Genomic DNA, 23,711 nt, shown 5'->3' with positions numbered 1-23,711 from the left:
CAACTATCCATAGACACATCATCATTTCACAAGATTTATCCCAGTTTGAAGATACTGTCCAAACCCAGAAATGTGAAAGGGAATAAGTGTATCAAAAGTAGATGATTTCTTCAGTATAGACTGGTCTTGTCTGGAATAGGGTTATCACTTGCACTGCTCTTTTACCTAAAATAAATGTTTCACTTTTTTTTTTCTCAATTTCAAGAGAAAAAAAAAACAACCAAACAACAACACAAATGTAAACAACAAATTAAACCAAAACCAACCAACCAACCAAAAAACCCAAGAAAGAAATCCACTGGCCTCTGTTTTTTTCTAGAAAGCTCATAGTATTGTAGAATACCAGGTTGGAAGTGACCTCAAGGATCATCTTCAATGTTTCTTGGCAAAAGCATAGTTTAGATAAGCTGGCCCAGCACCCTGTAGATTTGAATATAGAAAGTGCACACTCATGAGGAATCCACCACTTCCCTGGGGAGATTATTCCAATGGCTGATAGTTCTTGTGAAAAATTTTCCTCTTGTGTCCAAGTGAAATCTCCTCAGGAGTAACTTGTAGCCATTCTCCCTCATCTTTTCCATTTGACTTCTTGTAAAAAAGAAGTTTCCATATTCTTTTAGCCACTTTCTAAATACTGAATCCTGGAGATAAGTTGTCCCAAAAGCCTTCTTTCCTAAAGGCTGAGCAAACCCACTTCTCTCAGCCTTTCCCCTTGTATGGCAACTTCCCAGTCCTTTGATGAGATTTGTGACCTTTTTCTGCTCCCTCTCCAGCCTGTCCACATCTTTTCTGTACAGCAGGAAATAAAACTGAATATAATATTTCAGGTGTGGCCTGACAAGTCCTACGTAGAGTAGGATAATGACTTCCTCATCTCTGCTGGTGATGCCCTTATTGATGCAATCCAGCATCCTACTGGCTTTTTTTGCTGCAGCAGCACACCATCCACTCATATCGAGCTTGACATCCAGCTGGACACCTAGGTCCCTTTCTACAGAGCTGCCCCTCAGTCAGATAGATCCCAGCCCATGCTGCACTCCTGGATTATGTTTTCCTAGGTGAAAGACTTTACACTTGTCCTTGCTGAACTTCATAAGGTTCTTGTTAGCCCACTCTTCCAGCCCATCCATGTCTTCCTGCAGAGTGGCTCTCCCTTCCAAAATCCTCACTTCCCCATGCAGTTTAGTATCACTGGCAAACTTCACAGGGTACACATATCCAGATCACTTTTATGTTACTAAAGAGCACTGGGCCCAATATCAATCCCTAGGGGACCTCATGTGTGACAGGTTGCCAGTTTGAAAAGGAGCTATTTACCAGAACCCTCTGGCTGTGGCCTGTCAGCCAGTTTCCCATCCACTGTACAGACAACTTGTCTACAACACATCGGTTTCTCTAGGACGAGACTCTGAGGAACAGCATCTGAAGCCTTGAAGAATCTACATAGACAATATCCACATCAATAGAACAGGTTACTTTGTCAAGGAAGGTGATCATGTTTGTCAAGTAAGATTTGTTCCTGGTGAATCCATGCGGGCTTTTCCCAATCATGTATTTCATTTGACTTGTGATAGCCCTGAGGAGGATTTGTTCCATAGCTTTTTCCAGGGATTGAAGTAAGACTGATGTGCCTATAATTTCCTGGATCCTCCCTTCTTGTAGATGGGGGTGACATTAGCCTTATTCCAGGCTTCTGGTATGTCCCTTGATCTCCATGACTTCTCAAAGATTACAGAAAGCAATCTCACAATGAGGTTATGCAGCTCTCTTATTTCCTTGTGTAGATAACATCTGGGCCCATTGATTTGTGAAGGTCAATCTCCTGTTATAGCTCATATACCAATTCTCCTTCACTGACAGGGGGTCTGTATTGCATTGACATGGCCTTTTGTTTCCAAGACCTTGAGTGCGACGGTGCTGGTAAAGATAGAGGTGAAGTACATCTAGAGAATCTCTGTCTATTCAGCGTTATTGGGAACTAATTCACCTCACCTGTTTAACAGTGGGTCAATATTTTCCTTCTGTTTCTGCTTGTTCTTTATGTACCCGAAGAGCCCTTTCTTGTAGTTTTTTATGTCTCTAGTCCATTTCAATTTGAGCTGAGCTTTTGCTTTTCTAACTGCATCTCTACACACTGTGGCAATGCCCTTGCAGTTCTTAATGGGTACTTGTCTGCTTTTTACCTTTGGTACACTTCTCTTTTGGTTTTGAACAGACTCAGAAGGTTGCAGTTAACCAACAGGGTCTCCCTACTTTCCTTACTTTTAAAGGTGATGAACTGGTTTTGTGCTTCCAGGAGGTTCCTAAAAAACTCCTAGCACTTCTTTTTTCCCCTACGGAAACTTCCTGCTATGGAAACTTTTGAGCTGGATCCCAAACTCCACATTATTGTGATCACTGCAGCCAAGGCCATCACTAACTGAGATATTACAAAGCAGGTCTTCTTGGTTTTTGAGTAGCAAATCCAGCAGCACCTCATTCCTGGCCAGCACATCTAGCATTTGTGTGAGAAAGCAGTCCTCTACAGATTCCAGTAACCTGACGGATGCCATATGAGCTGCTGTATGCTGTGTGACTCAAATATGGCTTCATTGACCGGTTAGCTCAGTCAGTTGAGCATAGCACTAACAACGCTAAGGGCGCGGGGTTCAATTCCCGTTTGGTCCCCATGTGTTGCCTGATCTAGTCGAGAGGTGGCGTCCCTGGCAGCAGGGAGGCTGGATTAAATGATCTCTAAGGTCCCTTCCAGCTTAGGCCATTCTATGATTCTATGACCTTACTGATTTGGTTTGGAGGTTGGTAGCAGATGCCTATTGTAACATCCCCCTCGGAGACAGTCCCTCTGATCTTGACCCAGAGGCACTCAGTAGGGCTCCCACAACCACCGTAGTTGACTTCTGTATATTCAAAGTTCTCCTTAACATAGAGCATGACTCCTCCACCTCTTCTTCCCTTCCTGACTTTCAAAACAACTTAAAGCCATCCATCATGATCCTCCAGTCTCATGAGTTGTACTACCATATTTCAGTTATTCCTATGAGATCATAATTTTCTGACTGAGCACAGAGCTCCAGTTCCTTCTGTTTGCTCCCCACACTGCATATATTGGTGCACATACACTTGGGGTAGTTGGTCTTCTGCTTCACATCTTGGCAAGTAGCTATGCAAGTTTGCTGCTGCTCTGGCTGGCCTGACTTTTTCCCCAGTTAGTTGTAATTTTGTGAGTATTGTCACTTTGGGCCCTGCACCCTGAATGCTTCAGCCTAATAGGATCTGGTCTTCTGCAATCAGTGGTGAACATACATATACAAACACTTTGCGTTAAGCTGTTCCTAAGCCATATACATAGTGCCCAGGCCTCCAAACGATTACACAAAAGGAAAACAAAAGCTGAGTTGAAGGCATAAATAAAACAACTAAGAGAAAATTTGGAAGTAGGAAATGTGTTAAAATGAAAAAAAAAATCCAACCCAAACCACAAAACAAAACTCACCACCAAGCTTTCGTCAAGTCAGGTCAGGAAGAAGCATAACCAACTAATACTCTGAAATGTCTAGTACTCTATAACCAAGACTATGCTGACTTCAAAAATTGGAGCTATAGAATCACTTTTTTTAACTGTCCCTCTGTAACTAGTCTCTGTTGTTCTTCCCAGTTATCTTTTACAGTTGTACAATATAAATCGTGAGCTAACACTCATGAACTTAAGGGACTGCAAATACAACTGAGTAGGTAATTAGCATTAATTGCTAAGCAACTTTTTATATCAGTAGATAGATATGATAGCCAACAACACTAAATGTAATTTAATATTTAAGTTAATGTACTCATATGTTGATATCTAGTGCTGAAAGCAAGATACTTAAAGGAAATCTACTTTGGCTGCTGGTTCAATTTGACATCCAAATCACGTCTAGTGTAACCATCATATTTCTTTTTGCTGAGTTTGCAAGGACTACTCTGATTTACTAAATACACTCCACCATATTAGTAAAGTACAGAAGAGGAAAGAAGAAGAAAAAGGTGCTGACAGGTTTTCTTCCATATGAAGGAGGAGTGTAAGTAGCAAGAATCCAGGCTGAAGTGTGATCTAGACAATACAATTTGACCACAAAACAATTCTGAAAATACGGTCTCATTTCTCAACAATACAGTAACATTGGTAACAATGCATACGGAAGTGTATAATCTATTAAAATTCTAGAAATACGGTAGGTGTTGCTCAGTTTTGAGAAATAATCTTTGTGTGACCTTTCAACATCTCAAGAGTGACAGTGAAACAAAATCTGACACCTGAGGTGATAAATCTTGTTAAACATTAAGAGTGTACTGTTAAAATAATAAAAAAAACCAAAAAACCTGTAAATAAGGTATTATGAAGGATGCTGAAAATTCGACCATGTTTAAGTATATTTACCCAGCAAATGTTTTGTTTTTTAAATAGTCTACCATTAAACAGATTATGCTTCAGCAGCTCTTCTGTGTGTAATTCAATCAAATTGTTTTCAGTCTGGCTGAGTCAGAACCCTTTTAATGTTATCTAAACATCTATAGACATAGTCCTGATGAAAATCATGTTCCCATTAGGAAAACTTCCCAAGACAGGAAAATTTTGCCGTGGAAAATAAGATTGATCACGTATAATGAGAGAGAAAAACAGGAGGCAACAGGCCTTGAGGGGAATGTAATACATGTAATTCTTTTTATGGCTATCTTCTTAACGGGAAAATGAAGTACATAAAGAGAAAGCAGGAATTTTCATAAGACACATGAAAATGTGTAAAGCTTATATAAATGGAAGACCTTGCACCCGAAAGAAGATCTGTGGTTCTTTCTTGAAGCACTGGATGCCTCTTTAAAAGCTAACCACAACCAACAAAATAAAGGTTAGCCAGAAATTTCCTTTGGTGATATATTACAACCTATTCCTCAATTTTCCACAATTCCACAGACTCCTGCAATGTTTAGTTACTATAAATTTTCTGTAGTCTTTGTGAGGTGCGGAACTACGTTTGAAACTCTTTATGAGATGCAAAAATCTGTGCCATATTATTTAGAGTTATTGGCAAATAAAAGGAATAGAAAACTGAAATCAAACTGGCATAAGGAGAAAATGGTTTCCTTAACCAGAAAAAAGCACGGTGGATAAACAGAGAGTGAGGGGTTCAGGAAACTGGCTGAACAACCAGGCAGTGATGGTGGTGATGGTGATTATTAGCAGCACAAAGTCTAAGGACAGGGACTCTTTCTCCTCTTCCTCTGAAGGGTCATCATCCCTGGAGGGGCTCACTTAGCATTCTGCTCCTCAGGACTGCCTTCCAGTTCATTGTGACCACCATACATTCACTGGGCTGAGTATAACTTTGTATACTGTATATTTGACTTAGTATTAATATCAGTTTTGCTATTTCATTAGATCTGTTCTCATTTCAACCCACAGGTCTCTGTTTCTTTTCCTGATACCACTTCTTGTCTGGAGAGGGCTCATCAAGTGATAAAACAACAGCTATAGTTTAGCCCCAGATACAGGCCAGCTGTAGACATAAAGATATCTCGTTCTTGGAAGTCAAATGATTTAAATCAACAGATGTGTGAACATTTCTTTTAAAAATATATACGGTATGTTGATATGCTTTTTAGCATATCTAGACTAGAATATACTTGATTACAGAGAATTTTTTATATCTGAAGTATAGTATAGACAGCGAAGAATATGAGAAATTACTGTATGCTCAAAAGTCAATATGAAGCAAATGTGTACAACAAGATCTTGAAGCAGATATAAGACCTAATTGTGAGGCATTTTGCTTTCTTTCCTTCTGTAAATGAGAAATGAAGAAATTGTTTGATCAGACTATAAACTACAAAGGGTTGATGTCTGAAACATAAAGGAGTATTCGCTGTTTGTGAATACAAAAGTTACCTTTTTAATGGATAAATACACAAAGTAGTCACAATACATAGAAATCATATTTTCTAACAATGAAGAGGGAAACTTTCTATTTTTACTCATTGGACAGACATCTTTCAGTCTTCCCATCTTTGAATGACTAGAAGTAGGCATTTAACTTCTTTCTAACGATATTTAAGAAATTTTAGCACATGCACATGGTTCTCTGTCATGGAACATTTTAAAGACCTGATTTTACATACAAATGCTTATGAAATGGTGAAGAGAATTGCACTACTCAGCAAGACACCAGTTATCTGTTTTCAAATTTATGAAGTCGTGCTTTTTTACGATTTCTGGGAGCCTAAAATCAGTCCTGCCTTTTTGAGGAGTGAAATATACTCTGTAAACACAGAGCTTGTAGAATTCAGTACAGAATAGCAGGATTATTCTAAGTTATTTTATATGGTTGTCTCCTAGAGTTGGATGATACAGTAAACATACTGAAAGATGATCACCAATAGATTTTAAAAGTATAAAATCTTGAAGAATCACTAAAATAATTCTAAAATAGAAAATAATTTCAATAAGTAAATATTTTCTGTGAGATGTACAAACAAAGGGGACTTAGCTATTCTCCTGGAGAGAGTAAAGGGAAAGAACTAACTAAAAAAACCAACCTAAGTAAAATAGATGAGCAAAAATATACAAATTACAAAATTTGTTCTGATTAATCTTTTTAGCTCTGTAGTCTTTTTCGAAACTTTCGTATATATGGCTCTATCTGTATTAAAGATACCAAAGGATCTCCAAAGAAAGCGTGCAGTTTGCTAGACAACCTGAAAAAAAGCTCTGTAATAATTATAGTTGGCAATAGCACATGCTGTACTTGGTCTTCAGTTTCTGTGCTCCTTAAGAATCATTTGTGAACAAGGGCACCTCTTTTGGATGCTACATTACTAAAATAGAGCCAACCTGCTCTAGTTACTTTAACCAGATTCCTTATATTGCTGTAATAACAGAAACTGCTGCCCAGACTTCTAAAATTTATTATTACTTTTTTGGGGGTCACATTTACAAATCTCATCTCATGCTTGCAATCAAAGCATCTTTAGAGTGTAATGAGTATATTATACTGATTTATGAACTGCACAGCTACTGTGACCTCATTAAGATAATACATACTGCAAGTGTTAGCTATAACCAGACATTTGTATACCAAAAGTTAACACTTGTTTCTTTAACTTCTATTTGGAAATGAAAAGGCAGTGTCATCAGAGAAAAACACACCACACTTTGCATAACTTCTTGCTAAGATTGATCAAACAAGAAGTGCCTGAACTAACTCCACTGGAACAGGTCACAAGATTACAGAAGTTGCAACTAGGCTTCTCTTTTCAGGCACACAGTAGCTGGCTTTGAGAAATTAGTCTGATTGCCTTTGTTATCTGCTCTGTAAACTCTTTAGAGTAGCTTCTTTCTCCAGTATAAATTTTGTATGGATGGGAACCATATCAGAAGGTAAGATGGGCACCGGTGTCATACTCAGGCAGCTGAGTGGAAATAGGAAGTCTGGAAGCCTTGATGATGCATGGGATTATTTGGCAGATCCTTTTTATTCTGTTAAACATTTTCACTAGCAGCTGAGGGCTCCAATTAGGCATCACATTCCCCTTACAAAGCAGGGAGAAATGATCCTATGACAAACATTTCAGGCGCTGCATATTCCATTACCTGCCAGTTGCCTGGAAATGTGTGAAACAAGACTGAATGAGCTCAGGAGCCCACTTTATCTGAGCAATGCAGCATTGCTGTGACAGTGCAGCTGACTTGACCCCCAGGACTGACTATCAGTCAAGGGCAACATCTTCTATGTGTCTCCCCAAGTTATTATCCTAGTGACTCCCTGCGATTGACTAATGGTCTCTGAACTCGAAGAGGAAGAAATACGTGCAACATAAAAGTGCTGTGGAGCTTTCCTGAATGATACTGAATGCTAAGTACAGCCTAGTTGTGCGATTTCAGTGCAATACTACTAAGGCTTGAGACTTGCCTCATTGGTTTCTTATAGAAGACGCCTATCTCAGCTCAAGGAATTAACAGTTTACATTTATGACAGAAGTATAGGGAAAAAATTATCTAGAGGGTTTAGCCACAACTATTTTTTAGGCTTACTTCAGACTGAATCAATTTCTACATGGTTATTGCTTGCTACTATTGAGTGTTAAATCCTTTTCAGAGAGGCCATTCATGCTGTATCAGTCCTTAGACTGGATTTCCCAAGACACAAGGAACTTCTGGGAATAACTTGGTGATATGAAGTAGCCTTTGTTATTTTCACAGAAGAAATGCTTTCTCCTAATTTTATTTTGGAACATTCAACAGAATGAATACATTCACTGCAATGGTCCCAATTCTTTTGAAGAGCTATGTCTTTTTAAGCTGTTATAGTCAAGAGATTGACTGTAGTACAAATAGTACTGAAAAGTCTGTAGATGACCACACATTAAGACACATTTCCTATACAAACATAATGTTTACATCTACTAAGATTCCCCTCCTGTAGATGACCACACCAGCTGTGGCACGTGTGCTTTTGCCATCTTTATGGGGATAACTGCATCTCACATGACAAACTCAAATATTTCCTCTAGTTTGCATGTGTGAATAGTTCACTGCCCACTTTAACAAGAGATTTCTTGCACTGTCTCCAAATATTTCTCTCTTACAGCCTGGTAAAGCACCAGGTGGACTTTTGCTGAAGCGAATAATCATGTCAGAGAGTACTGGAATGGAACTGAGTTGTATCTGTGAAAAAAACCCAACAAAAACCAATTGCTTAATCACCTGATCATGTAAGATAACAGAAAGAGATGAACCAGACAAAACACTCCAGTAAATATGATCCTTAGAGTGGTAACAAGTGACATAGCCATTGAAAAAAAACATTCATTAGTTTACTGTGCAACCACTAATTTTTTTTTAAGTTATTGGATTAATTATGCTGTAGCGCTCTCCTGAAACAAAGTCTCTATATGATTCAAAATGTCATTGTTGCAGGATGTTTTTAGAATGTATTCTACCTCCAGACTAGAAATTTGTTGGTGTTTAGATCAAAGGGAGGATTCTAGGTTATCGTCCCCACTGGAGCCTGAATGATCTATTTCCAAAGGAAAAATATAAAAAACCACCAAATCAGAACATATCAAAGCAAGAGTGAAACCCATTTGTTAAACCAAATTGTCAACTCTAATTGTAATTATACCTGCCCACCACAGACACTATTAGTGAGCATGCAGAGGAACTCTAAAAGCTACATAGCTCAATGAATTGCTGAAGAAGGCACATCAACACCAAACCCTAGAAATAACTGCTGGAAAAAAATGTTTTCTGGTCTGTCCTTTTAGCAGCTGTATCAGTAGAGATTTCAGTGACACAAGAGCTTTCCCTCACGTTCTGCTACTTTTAAGAGGTTTCCTACCTAGAAATTGTCCTTTCAGGGAGTACTGAGCTGTTGACTCCAGTATTTTTCTCAAATGTACAAAGCCCTCTCTACATAATGAGAAAACAGGTTTTCATCAGCTTTAGCTACAGAGTATACTGTGGATCTTCCTTGGAGATACTCTTGCCCTTTCTTTTATTTTTTCATCTTTTTAACTGTAGGGTAGCAGTTTTCTGTGAGGAAGAGTTTCAGCATACCCCAGTTGTCAGAAAGAAGATAACTCTGCATTAAACTGTGAATTCCTACTTAATGTAAAATTCATAAGTTTGTGGGTAATTTTTAATATAGATAGCATAAGATAACATTCAGATATTTAAAGGACATAAATAATATATGGAAAGGGACCAGTAACCTTTCCACTCTTTACAATATTATGAAATTCAATTTCTCCTGAGACTATGAGAGGAAAACGTTTTGACAAATTTTTGGTTAAGTAAGGATTTACAGCTAGGTTTTCGAATTTAAGAGTTCATCTGATTCCTTTTGGTTACAATTTCATGAGAGTAACATTCCCTTTTGTACAAATAGGTATTTTTTTCTCCATTTTCATGCAATTAAAAGTTCCAGAGAACAGTCTAAACCATGAATAATTGCTAATACTGACATAGCATAGACACAATCTATTAGAAATAAGACACTAGGTCAGCTGGGACTTTTATTATTTTGATGGCGAAAGCCCTATTGCATGCTTTACTACATAGTTGACTAAAACAATTATAATTCATACCAACCCTATCCCCAAATGGTTTCCACTTAAATTATTGAATAAAGATTGTTACTCATCAGCAGCAGTAAGACATGTTTTGCTATATGTCCACATTGAAAAATCAGGATGACAAATCCTAAATCAAAGGGTATTTTCTTCAATCTGTTTAACTTTTTCTTTAAACAATAAGATCCTTCAAATATATCCTCAGTCCTCTTTAAGTATGATTTATGCCACATGCTCTGTGTTCACCAACCAATTCTCAAACTGTTTTGTCATGAACGGCAGCAAATAAATGTTTCTGTGGATATCTGGAGATCTGTAATCTAGAGTTTGAACAGAGTTAGATTTGTGTCTATAAAATCTCAGTTACTGCTGACTTTTTCTCACTCCACAAACTGGATAGTGATGCAGCTTATCACTAAGCAGTGATTACATTTAGTATAGATTAGTATATTTTTTGTTCTATTATCATAGCTTTGGAATTCTGATTTTAAAAAAGTTTCCATGGAATTTAACAGATTTGCAGTTTTTCTTCTCTATTCAAAACTACCAGTCTGCAGCAACACTGATTTCCACCGGATTTACTCAACAGTTTTAATAATGCTTCCAACAGAAGCAGGTTTAGGCCCACAATCTGACCCGAATTTAGCAATTGATTTATTGAGTGCTGTACTGATTGACTGGCTCGGCCTCAGACAGAGAATGAAAACTAGTCTTTTGCATCTCATTCACCATGAAAAAAACACTGTGGTTCACTGAATCACACTTTGGAAAATAGTGCTCCTAAGTCCTTATGTCTAGTTTACACAATATCTAATATTTACATTAACTGTCTCAAGAGACTGGAAAAAGAATAGCAAAGTGGGTACTGTTTAGAGATTGTCCAGTTCTTTCATTGATGTGGTAATATTTAGAAGAACTGAGGTATCAGGGCAGTTTTCACTTGCAGCAGTAGCAGGTCAAACCCGATGGTCAGTTAGAGCACTCGGAATTTTTAAGCATGGGTCAGCCACTTATCCAACAGGCAGGCAATAATTAAATTTCATTTGACCAGATCAAGTTTTTGACTACCAAACAGTAGGTTTTTTCCTACCTTGATCTGAAGGAGCCATTTAAAGCTCTACTGATAAAAAGCCAGAAATAGTCAAATATAAATAAAACTTTTCATTTAAAAGTACTTGTTAATTTGTTGATCGATATGTAAATTGGAATATCATTGATATGTAATATTCTGGAATACAAACAACTATATAAATGATACAAATTACTAAAGCACGTGCAATTACAGTTTCAAATTACCCAAATCTGATTTTGAAATTGCTATGCCAGTATGCATTTTGTTAAAAAAATCCTATAAACTTATTTTATATAACATCAGTGGGGACTTTGTAGTTCGTAGCAGTTAATAAACAACTATCTAATCCACACAACAAAATCAGTATTAAAAAAGAAACTATTTTTAATAATAATTTTCTGCATTCTCTTTTAGTGTTAAATTTCACATAGAGTTGAGAAATGAGCTACAGAAAAGAAAGGAAAAAAACAAGAGAAAACAAGAAATGGTATCATACAATCTTTTATTAACCCACATACTGCAACCACCAGATTTGATAACATTGTCTCTCGAGCTTCGACTATCAGATAACATCTGGCAAATGATGTTTGTAAGTCCTGTTACACAACATCTTCTGGCTTCTCAGTGTCATCTAGGGGACTGATATGTGACTAGAATAACACATTTCACACTGCCTGTTTCTGTCACGCTAGTACAAATTTTTAATAATGGATGTGCCACAGACATCAGCTTATTTGCATCTGAAATCTCAGAAAATATTTGGCAATTCTGTTCTCATCATCTTACTCATGACTCAAGCAATCTTTCTTAACACAAATTTCTCGATATTAGATGTAGTCTTTTGACACCAAAGTGTTCAAAAAAACTTTCTGCATCTTTAATGTATTATGATCTCTGAAGCAATATTTCTAAAATGTTGATCAAAAGTATCTTCTTACTTATTTTCACAAATCTGCAATGAATTTATTCCTTTCAATGGCATTCTCAACTGTTTGGTAGATCTCATCACCCTAAGCACTAAAAGAAAAAAATTAATCGGAAGTCCATTTTAAACTGTGTAGCACAGACCAAAACATTTTCTCTCACTGAAGTTAAATTCTCCTCTGCAAATCTATTTGAGGAAACACTAATGTCAGACACTCATTTACCTAGTGAATTACAGACTATGCTGTGATCCGGTAAACAGTGTGCCTTTGACATAACTGAGAAGAATCTTCAGAGCAAGAATAATTTGAGGGCCCTGGATCTCTCCATTTCAAAGGATATTTGTATACATGAATGTTTGTGGTATTTATTATACTTTGCATTTTTAATAAGAAACAGAAAGTGTCTATCTTGAGAATTGCTCTCTAAGGGATGAAGCAATTTTGCTAACAGTATTGTTATCTGATTTGATTATGGACGACTAGCATCTTTTTAATGAAAGGCTCTCGATTAGACTGTATCTCCATGTAATTGCAAAGCCCTCTGAAAGCGGGTTAGATAGATCCAGACACACCAAAATACAAGAGTCAGCCCAACCTGCCTGACCGTGCTTCCAGCTTCATTGGTAAGAACAGAAGCCTCTTCTTAAACCAGAAAAGAATTTGGTCTGTTTAGCTGAAAGCTTTTCTATATTGTATGAAGCTGTAGATTACGTTTTCAGGCATCAACTACACTAGTTAAATAAACATTGGACTGCAACAAAACTACTTTGGGAAAAAAATAATAAAACTTTAGGAAGACAAGAGGCATTAGGAAATCCAGTAGTCTTCATTCAGTAATTACAAATGAAAATTCTGAAAATAGTTTTAAGTATTTCCTTATAGTACTAAAATAAAAAGATGGCATTTTTATTAATAGAATGTAATTTCTAGGAAACTATCAAGGTTTGGATTGCGGGTATTTTTAGCTGCTAGGTAAAGAAAAGACAGGCAATACAAACATGAAAAATGTAATTGAAAGATAATGAAGTGCCACGTACACACACAGAAAAAGCACACTTTAATTTGAATCTTCATAAATTCAGTTTTGCTTAAATGATTGTTTATTTCAGAAAAAATCTCATAGCTAGATGATTTACGCTTGGTCCTAAATGAATCAAAAAAAATAAATTAACAGAGAATGCAGGCACTTTTAAATGTCTGCAGCTCCCTGAATAAAGGCACAAGTAAAGAGTAAATGAACTAGTGATACAGAGTCATAGCTGCCAACAAAACACAGCATGGAAGACAGACATCATTTGGAAGATCTTCAGCTGAGACACCTTCAGCTTAAGAGAGTTTCTTCATTATTAGAAAGGTGTGTGATAAATACCACTACTGCTTGGTCCTGTCTTCTACTGAGTTCCAACATCACCTGTGAGTGAGGAGATGAGATTTTGCAGAAAGAGTAATATACTAAAGACCATCTTGGCTTTCCCTAGATACCTCTGGTGGCCCAGAAGGCCAATGGCATCCTGGCCTGTATCGGGAACAGTGTGGCCAGCAGCAGCAGGGATGTAATTCTGCCCTGTGCTCAGCGCTGGGGAGGCCTCACCTCGAGACCTGTGTGCAGGGCGGGGCCCCTCACTGCAAGAAAGACTTTGAGGTGCTGGAGTGGGTCCAGAGGAGAGCAACGAGGCTGGGGAAGGGACTGGAGGGAAAGTCCTGTGAGGAGAGGCTGAGGGAGCTGGGAGTGTTTAGCCTGGAGAAGAGGAGACTGAAGGGGGGACCTTATCACTCTCTACAACTACCTGAAGAGAGGTTGTAGTCAGGTGGGGGTCGGGCTCTTCTCCCAGGCAACCAGTGACAGGACGAGAGGGCATGGCCTGAAACTGCATCAGGGGAGGTTTAGGTTGGATCTCAGGAAGCAATTCCTCATGGAGACGGTGCTCAGGCACTGGGATGCACTGCCCAGGGAAGGCATGGAGTCACCGTCCCTGGAGGTGTTTAAGGAGAGGCTGGATCTGGCACTGAGTGCCATGGTCTAACCGATGTGGTGATGTTGGGTCATAGGCTGGACCTGATGATCTCAGAGGTCTTTTCCAGCCTCAAAAATTCTGTGATTCTGTGATTCTTCTTCGTGGAGATTTTGCCTAGGAGCTTAAGTCCCAATTTTAAAGAAAAGAACACATGATAACACAAAAAAAACCACAACCCAAACCCCACAGGCTTCTTTTTGTACAAATAAATAACTGCTCCTTTCAAAAGGTTATCCTTAAGTACTGCTCCATTTTCATTTGAAAATGTCCATTTGGCAATGGAGGCACTATCACAAGTTTAAGTAGGGGGAATGTAGTAAAAATCTACTGGAATATTTATTTTATGTCTAAAATTTAAAATCCAAGGAGTGGGACGAGTACTCATTGCAAATGGTTGCAGAATGAGTATCACTTCGTTTTATAACTTGCAAACATGACTGACAAACTGAATTGGACAAAAAAAAAATTATTTGAATGAATTCTGCTTTAAGCATTATTGAAGAAAATTATTTAATTTCAGATGATTTTTTAGGAACAAGAATATCTAGGGGAGGAATGGTGCAGGAAGACAGACATCAATAATAGTGATGTTCTAACTCCAACAGAAACTCAACTTACTGTAGCAGAATATGAGAACAAGTGAAAACTGCAAGTTAGTGAATAAGTTGAGCTTACTTAATGGTCTATTAGTGTGACATTGATCAAATAGGCACTGTGTCAGTATCTATCTACCACACAATTTGTCTGAAGGTAGAAAAATAGTTTTTAATTCATGAAAATGAAGAAAGAGTTGAAGAAAGAGTAGTTCCATTCTCCAAATAAATAAATATTTCATACTAACTTAGTTGAACAGAAGAGAAGGTAGAAGACAATAATTAAAAACACTTATCTTTAAGAAAGTACCCAAGCCTAGAGATTGCCCAAATTTAGCCACATGCTTAAATGCAGGCTTCCTGAAGTTCTTTGCTAAATTGGGACTAGATTTAGTGGCTTGTCAGTGCAGTATTTGAGTATAGTAAGCTTAAGCAATTGTTCTTTGGAATTATCCTTGGGCATAACAGAAAGTAATTTCAGAGATTTTAGATGGATTACAGTGTTAAATTATAGTAGCTGTTATTCTTATTTGGTCTGAGGGTCTTAGTGAAATGAACAGGTTTTGTAGAGAAAAAAATAAAAACATCATAGGATTTGGACTTGCCACAATAAAAATTGGGTGCAAATTGAAAATAACTACGCAATCATAAATTGAACAAAACTAACTTCTTGGCTTTTCCCAACAACAGAAAAACATTAGCTGTGCCAGTGGCATTCTGCATGTAAAAATGATTTCAGGAATTAAAATTATGTGACAAATTTTTTTATTTATTTAAAACTAACAAAACACCTACAAGATATAGTGTAAAACACAGTGTTTGACATTACAGAAACAGACTACATAACATTAGAAAATTCTCAGACTTTAAATAGCAATGTCAAATGCTTGTGTCATCCTGTGTTTAATGGCTCAATTTTTTATCAGCCTTATCCTGCTGATATTTTAAAGGAATATCTCTACATAAAGTGAATAATAGACAGACGTCCTGGTTTGAGCTGAATAGAACCAATTCTGTTCATCATTTTTACTTTTTAGCTCAGTCTCTCCTTAAAAGCTGCACTTTTTGAAGTTAGCAGCATGTTTTTACAGACAATCTCACTTTTGGATCTGAGCACCAAAGAAGCTCAGGCGTGACACCCAAGATGAAAGAATTACATAGTCTACATTTCTCAACAGACAGTAAACAAGTGGTTGATTTGTCATAACCATCAATATATATAAAAAAAAGAAAGAGATATATTGAGGTCGCAACATACATCTACTAGAACTGCAAATATGCAAAACAATATTCAATGACATTCACCTCAGTACTGGTAAGCAAAAAAGACTCTCTGCATTGACCACTTTATAAAAAAATATGAATATTACCCTCAGAAAATTATGTCAGTCAATGAGTATAAACAATGTCTTGGAGGGATATATTTTGAATTTGACACATTTTCTAATGTACTAACAATTTCTTACTGCAAAAAATAATCAATTCTAGAAACAGAAACATGATTCCCAAAGACTACAGTGTGCAGAATCAGAGTTAATCGTGACTGAGCAAGAACTCTTAATTAGTTAGAGGACTGGCAGTATTCTGACAAGGGCTTGTGTGTATTTCTTTAAGGAGGATTAACTAGAAGCACTATTCAAAGAGAAAAAAATATTAAGGAAAGCTAAACATGCCAACCCCCCCTCCCCCCCTTCTTATTTATTGCTCTTGGAATTGAGAAATACTCCATTAAATGATAACAAAAAAACCCCACAATAATCACAGTTATTTGAATCTGTGCAAATACCAAAGTAACAGATATGGGTGACTGAAAACAAATTATATAAACATGAGTTTGTATCTAAAATAAAAACATCATTTTCTATACAAACAGCTAAAGAAACAGACCCCTTGCAACTCTGTGGCTAGAATAAAAAACAGTTTCTCTGCCTACCAGAAGGGCCACAGCCATACTGATTAGACAAGAGCACTGAGGTGATTGTCAACATTTATTAGCCATACCTGTAACACCTCAGCAACCTGTAGATACAATACATAAAGATGAAAATTCAGGAGCTTACGGAATGGATAAGCAAACAAAAAGAATTGTTTCAACGTCAGCGTAATCTCTGCAGACATCCACATCACCAAGGTCACAAAGTGAAACTATCACAGACAACAGTGTTGCCAGCATGAGGCCACAACACAATCAGCCAGAAGTGCATCCCAGTAAGAGCTATTAGAAAATCTGCCAGGTAAGGCAGTCAGATGATCTGGAGCAACTTTAAAGAGTATTTTCAAACTCCTTACTCATTACATATGAGGCACAAAGTTTCTCCTTTTTTCCCTAAGAAATAGATGTTAAACTCTTTGAATGAGAACTACTGAGTAAGATACCTAACAACAGAGTTTGGAGGTGTTCTGAATATGCGTATTAGGAGTGAAAACTGTTACTGTAAACCTGTTGTTTCCCAATACTTGTGGAAGATGACTACCTGTGCTTTCTGATCCGTACAAATTCCATATTATCTTCTCTACCATTCCCAAATGCTTCACAAACATCTCAGAGAAAGCAAGAATTAACAGGGAAAACAAATGACCAGGTCTCACTGGTTGTTTCCACATTTTGCAAGTGTTTAAAGCAGACCTAAGGCGAAGCTAACTCACTATAGTATTTGCATAAAGCCCAAAGTGTGTCCTTGGGGGAAAGAGCATAAGAAAAGGACCATATTTAAGGAGAATCCTCACCTGTCTCTTAAGATTTAGTTTTAATTGTTCAATAACACGTTGTTCAAACTATTCTGAGAATTATAACAATGTTGGTGTAGAAATGCAGCTTATTTTAAAAATGTTGAGTTTGTAGTATTATTTTTGAATGTACACACTAAGCTTGCTAAAGGTTTCTCTCAGGTGCTTTCAAAAAGTATTTTTGTCAGAGAAATGTGGTTCCTCTGTAAATAATATTTCCTCTGTAAATAATATTTAGGTGATAATAATCACCTTTATTGGAGAGATCACCTACATGTCAAGAAAAGTATTCCTGTGGAAGTAGAAAAGAATTATTTGTACCGGTACTGCAGTACAATAACCTAGTAAACCTCCTCTAGAAGTCTGTGTTCAACTTGTTGTGCAACAGATATAGAGAAAATATTCTTGGAGAGGGGAGGATTGCAGTACTGGTGGCTGGTGGAACAAATTGCCTGTGGCATACAAAAGACAGTACCAGGATTTGGCTTATGTAGACAGGCAAGTGACATCTTAAAAAACTTTGAGGTGACTACTATCTCTAAGGTCATGACACACTGGCATACAGTCCTGGTGAGAAAGGAAGTTTCAAAGCTAACAGCTAACATCGGTGTCCGAAAGCAAAGATATAAGGTGGCCATGAATAATTTTAGGTAAGAAATCAGAAGAACATTCCTAATAATTCAGATCCTGTGACAGGTCTTCCATAATGATGGCTAAAGCAGAAAATACCTAAATAAAAGTAACCTTAAAAGTCTTTTAAGATCTTTCAACAGAGAGATATTAATTTAGGTATTTATGACCTGAGTTGGAAACCTGCTGCTTGCAGGCCCAGTGTGGAAGACATCACATGACTTGGAAAGCCCCTTGACTCCAATATTCACACTCGGTCAATACAAATGCAACACTAATATCTCTAGTTAATTCAGCTCCTGTTTTTTTTTTTCTTCCTTCCAATGTCAGGACACTTAAAAGTGTATCTTGCATTTCTATCGCTCTTGTTTTTACAGCAAACCTCAACAGGATAGAAACTTAAGCATTCAACTTCTTCCTGTTGGTAATACGATACTCCCAGTGTGCAGGGATTTCTAAACCAGGAAGTTCGGAAGCTGTCTTTAGGGTATTGCAGAAAGAAAAATATAAGTATGTGATAATAAGAGGTAATATGGGACCTGAGAATGCTGGAAGAACTTTCAGACACTCCACATAAGAAATTATTTTTCTTCTGAAATTTAAAATAAACATATTATTCCGTTACATTCTCACATTTACGGTATTGAAATACTCTGGACCTAATCCTGCAGTTCCTGTAAATTAATGAAGTCTAGAGAACAGCACAATGTAAATCAAATTCTCTTGAAATGACCATATTTATGTAGCTGACTGTGATTTTCAATGTAGCATGTGAATGCATCATGCTAGAGGTTAGGCAATTACTTCTCGTTCACAAGACCAGATGTCCTTAGTACATTGTGAATGGCAATAACGTGGCTGACGTGCACTGGTATGGACACTCTAAAAGTTGATAACTCAAGAAAGCTGCTTGTAACAATTTGAAGTGCTGAGGGCTGGAAATCTCCATAAATAAATTCAAATTTTATTTGTTCAAAGTCAAAAAGTTTTGGCTCAAAAGGTTAAACAAAGAGTTATACCAAGAGTTACAACCAACTCTGATCCCAAGGGAAAAAGATCCGATTCATTCAAAGTTATATGGCTCTGAGATTTTTCATTATTTCTCAAAAAACTTAATTGGATTGCAAGCTGGTTAAAAGTTGCTGTCACTTCTGGTGATAACTTATAAGCAGTCAGACCAAATAGAGAACAGAACAGGAAAACTAATAAATAAATAAAAGCAAGTGAGCAAGCTCCCACAGGCATACAGCTGTCCCAGATGCCTGAGAAATACCCCCCCTACACATAAGGCAGGACATGGACATTAGATGACAAAATGACTGGCCAATATAAGTTTTTTAGAACTGTAACTGAATTTAATAAATTCACATCAAATTTTTCATCTGTCCTGAAATATAGAAATTCATCAATCAGGAAGAACTTGCATGGTGTTTTCTCCCTCAGGATAAATGATGTCATTATTCTATTACTCTGACATTGCACAGCTACTTGTACTACTGCGATGGGGATGTAAAAGTACCGTTATTCTGATTAGACAGTTTTACACTCCACTTTTCAAGACATAAGATTATAAAGCTTTTTTTTCTTTTTCCATTATCAGACAGCTGAACAGAAAACATTACTGACTGACCTTTGTATTAATGAGGCTAAATAAAAACACAGATGGCTTCTACTGACTGAAGGAACTGAAAGTAATGTGCTATCTTAAGCCACTGTCCTGCAAAATCAGGGACCAGGATAAACAGAAATCTGATTAATCTAGCTGAGTAAGAAAGCTCAGATAAACATATCTTCTCTCTTTCTGAATTCTTGTCTACATTAAAAAATTGACTCATTTTAAAGGATAGTTGTCAAGAATACGTCCCCTTGAAGTAGTACTTGAATTTTTCTACGCAGTGATATACAACCATATCAGAAAATGTTCTCATCACATGACTTTTAGGAAAAATGAGAGTGAGAGAGTCCAAGGACACAGACATGTGAAGTGGAATTTCAGGTGCAAGCCTTTCAGTGGCCCCAAGAATTACAAAACAAGAACAAGAAAGAATTATCATGTGACTTGTGTCCTGTGTCTTTCCCTTGTCAAACATATTTGCATTCAAAATGAACATGAGCAACCTGGAAATGTTGTGGTCTGGTATGTTATTTCTTTTCAACATGAGATTTGCAAAAAAACCCAAAATGTTTGTATTCATTTATAAAGGTTTCATAGGTTCAGAGAGTTCCATTTAGAAATTATCTCAATTAATCCTCATTTAACAATAAAAAAATAAAATTGAAATAGTACATAATGAGTATGTTTTCCTTAGAAACTTCTGACATAGAGTCATAGAATGTCAGGGGTTGGAAGGGTCATATAGAAAATAGTTGAAAATTCACTTTAGATGCAGATTGCATCTGATTAGAATGCTGAAAAGTGCTCTGAAAAAAAAAAATCTATTTAAATGGAACCTGAAACCCCAGCCTGTACAGAGAGTGTTGAAACTCCACTGCACTTTTGCATTGATGGATAGAGTTTTAAACATTTCATTATCAAGCAGGCAAAGAAATTATTGAGCAGAAAAGTTCTGGTAAATGTAAAATTACAATTAGGATTGTTCTATATAATTTCTCTTTTTAGGACTTAGTCCAATCTAGTTTTAAAACGCTTCAGGTAACAGGGCTCTTTCCATTTGTACAGACTAATAGATCTTCATTGGAACATTTTTTAAGATACATTAATTGATCTTTTTTCAGCTTCATCCAATAAGATGGTTTTATACAACCTGAGGACATAGTAAATAATTTCTTTCCCTGCTTCTCCAGGTACCCTTCAAATAACAATAAATGGTTGCAACTTCAATTTAGTCTAATTTACTTACGGATTTTTATTTCTTTTTTAAAAATTTTGCCACACATTCAACATCACATTTCTTGTCTTTATTGACAAACCAAAGCCTTCATCAAGATACTGAATGCAAAAGTGACAGCTGAGGAACATTTCAAGGGTAGGTGGGGACCACACAGGCGGGAACTATCAAAAATCACTGGTACCAAAGAAAGAGCCTGTCAGTGGGATGGAGAAAGCCTCCTGTGCAGCCTGCAGTTAGGCTGGGCCTGTTGCTTGTGCCCTGTGAGGTGGTTGCAACAAGCTGCACCTTCTGAGAGTGTTCAACTGCTCTTGACACCAACAGTTTCCAACTGAGTCTTTGGACCATTTTCTTGATGCTCTTTAAAGAGAGGTTAGCTGAAAATTGTCTTCTGATCTCTCCTTTGTTCATAATTTAATTTCATAAGTTGTCACTACCCAAGATTGATCTAGAAGGTTTAGGTGAAAATTTCTGGAGGCAATTCCTCTCTACACTACTCTTATACACTCTTGAAAGCCATTGCTCTTTTTGATGAGTTGACAGTGATCCCTCCACTTGCGCACATTCAGATGACAGATCTCCAAATGTCAAGCCTTACCCATGCCTACATAATAAAGGACTGGTCAAGTAATCATGTGGAATGAGAACTGCTTCCTGTTACTGGTGAGCAAGAAGGCAGCAGTGCTGTTTTGCGCTTGTCACATTAATCACGTTCTCATTTTGGCCAGTATTCCTAGAAACCCTCTATCATTTGCAGACCTTCCTATTGAAATTTATGGAAGGGAAAAGAAAAAAAAAAAGGAAGAAAAAAGACATAGCTATTCTATCTGAAGTCTGGAATAATTTATGCCACTATAGCAATTTACCAGCATTGATCTCTGTGTGGTAATCCACCTTACATCAGTAGAAAAGGAACAAGGATAAAACATGGTCCATGAAATTGTTTTTCACCTGAGAGTTTTTTAGACCGAATAAGCTGCAGATTGTGCTATGAGCATGTTTTCAACCATAAAACCTGACCCTTTGAAATAAGAATATGGAATCTGAAACAAAGAACTTTCAGCGGAAATGTAGAGGCAAATGGCGAAAGTCCATACAGCCACAGTAAATGAGAGATAAAAATTTAACTCACTTTTCAGAGACAAGTATGTGCAGATATAGTAGAAGATGCAGTTTGCATCTTCTAAGTATGTTTACCTTCCAGAAGACACTATATTTGGCTTAAAAGAACACTGAACTATGCTGGGTAATTTTATAACTATTTTTCCTAGCATTAATAAAAGAAAAACATGTAGAGGAACATTCAAGTAGCCCTGCTACATTCTGTGATGCTGCTGGAATAATTAAGCAAGCAGAATTAGGGCTTGTTAATTTTAGCAAATATTCTAAAGAATATTGTTCCGCCTAATACAACAATTTAGCTTAAACAACAGTGACATAATTGACAAAATTACATAATAATTACAGTGCTTTAGAGCAAGCTATATTAAGGTATGACTCATCACTCAATACACAAAAAGGTACAAAACTACGTCAAATCCAGCAGTGCAGTGCAGTATTGTGTGGTTGCAGCCAAAAATTAAATTTAAAATCAGCAATCTTTTGTTAATAAGTGGGGGGAAGAGGGGAATTAATGAAAATTATGACTATGAATTACTTTTTACTTTAATGAATTAAATTTTTAAAGTGGCAAGGAATAATTAAGATTTATACCCTTCTTAGAAAAATGTTTAATACATTTTATTATTTGAACCTCACACTTCCTCTGGCAATACTTGTAATAGTTTGCTTTATTGAAAAGTTATTCTACTCCTCAGCTGGGGAAATGATTGGTGAAGTGGAAAAGCAATGATGGAATTTTCTGAGATAATTGCATTTTTTTTATTAGAATACTTTATCAGTGATCATTTTGAAAGAAAAGCTGAACAATGTAACAATCAAGAATAAACCACATAACTTCCCATGAAACCTTTTGAATTATTTTCTATAATAGAATTTGATTGAAAACAATTCATTTTAAAAGTGTAGAGTCTGAATATACACATCTTGGACAAAACTGTATTGAAAATTTCTTCCTTGACTAAGCCTCACTTGTTATGCAAAATATATATATACCTTCTATCATTTTCCTACCTGTTAATACTTTCCTTGACAATAAAGATAGTCTCAGTTAAAGATATTATACAACAGCACAATTATCCATCCTTAGCAAAGTTGCTGTGTTAAGATTTTTCTATTGAGAAGTGTGAAAGTTTATACTCACCAGGTGTAAAATTATACCGAGCAGAAAACCCAATAGATTCCAGCTCACCATCAGCAAAAAATTTAATCCACAAGAATCTGCCACTGGATTTTATCATAGGTGGATTTTGCTGTCCACAGAAACGTCCAAGGATTGGGGAAAAGCCAAAAGGTCCATCTCGCACTTCAATATGGTCAAATTTACACTCCCAAGAAGGCTCTATGGAATATTTTTCATCAAAGTGTAGTTCAATGCATTGTCTAGGGGCGGCTAGAGAGGAAAAGAAAATTATCTTATTATTTTCTAAACCAAGACCCTTCAAACCTAAAACAAAATTAAAGAAGATTGAATGTATCAATTTTCTATGCATCCTAACATTTTGCTTAAAAATTTGTTTGAAAATTAGGACATTTATATTTGTAGAGATTTAACACCATCAGCTTACTTGTCTATGCCTTTCCTTTAAAAAAAAAAGTGTTTATGACTGCAGTTCATAGCAAAACTAAGAGAGATATCTGTGGTATAAAGAAAAATACACATTAGGACCAATTAG

General features: G+C 36.7%; 1 protein-coding gene across 1 annotated transcript in view; it reads right to left on the bottom strand.

Annotated features, from left to right (window-relative positions):
* LOC104279374 (neuropilin and tolloid-like protein 1) overlaps window positions 1-23,428 on the bottom strand; it is a gene marked incomplete at both ends in the record, with an annotated part of 35,626 nt that extends 12,198 nt beyond the window's left edge. Inside the window, one exon of the mRNA XM_009876642.1 lies at window positions 23,180-23,428. Within this exon, the coding sequence (XP_009874944.1) occupies window positions 23,180-23,428 (249 nt within the window). The remainder of the gene's footprint in view (window positions 1-23,179) is intronic.
* Window positions 23,429-23,711: the final 283 nt, after the last annotated feature.

This window comes from Apaloderma vittatum, unplaced genomic scaffold (assembly GCF_000703405.1).
Source record: "Apaloderma vittatum isolate BGI_N311 unplaced genomic scaffold, ASM70340v1 scaffold4559, whole genome shotgun sequence".
Lineage (NCBI taxonomy): Eukaryota > Metazoa > Chordata > Aves > Trogoniformes > Trogonidae > Apaloderma > Apaloderma vittatum.
Note: the sequence above shows the minus strand (reverse complement) of the source record. Positions and strands in the feature narration are given on the sequence as shown.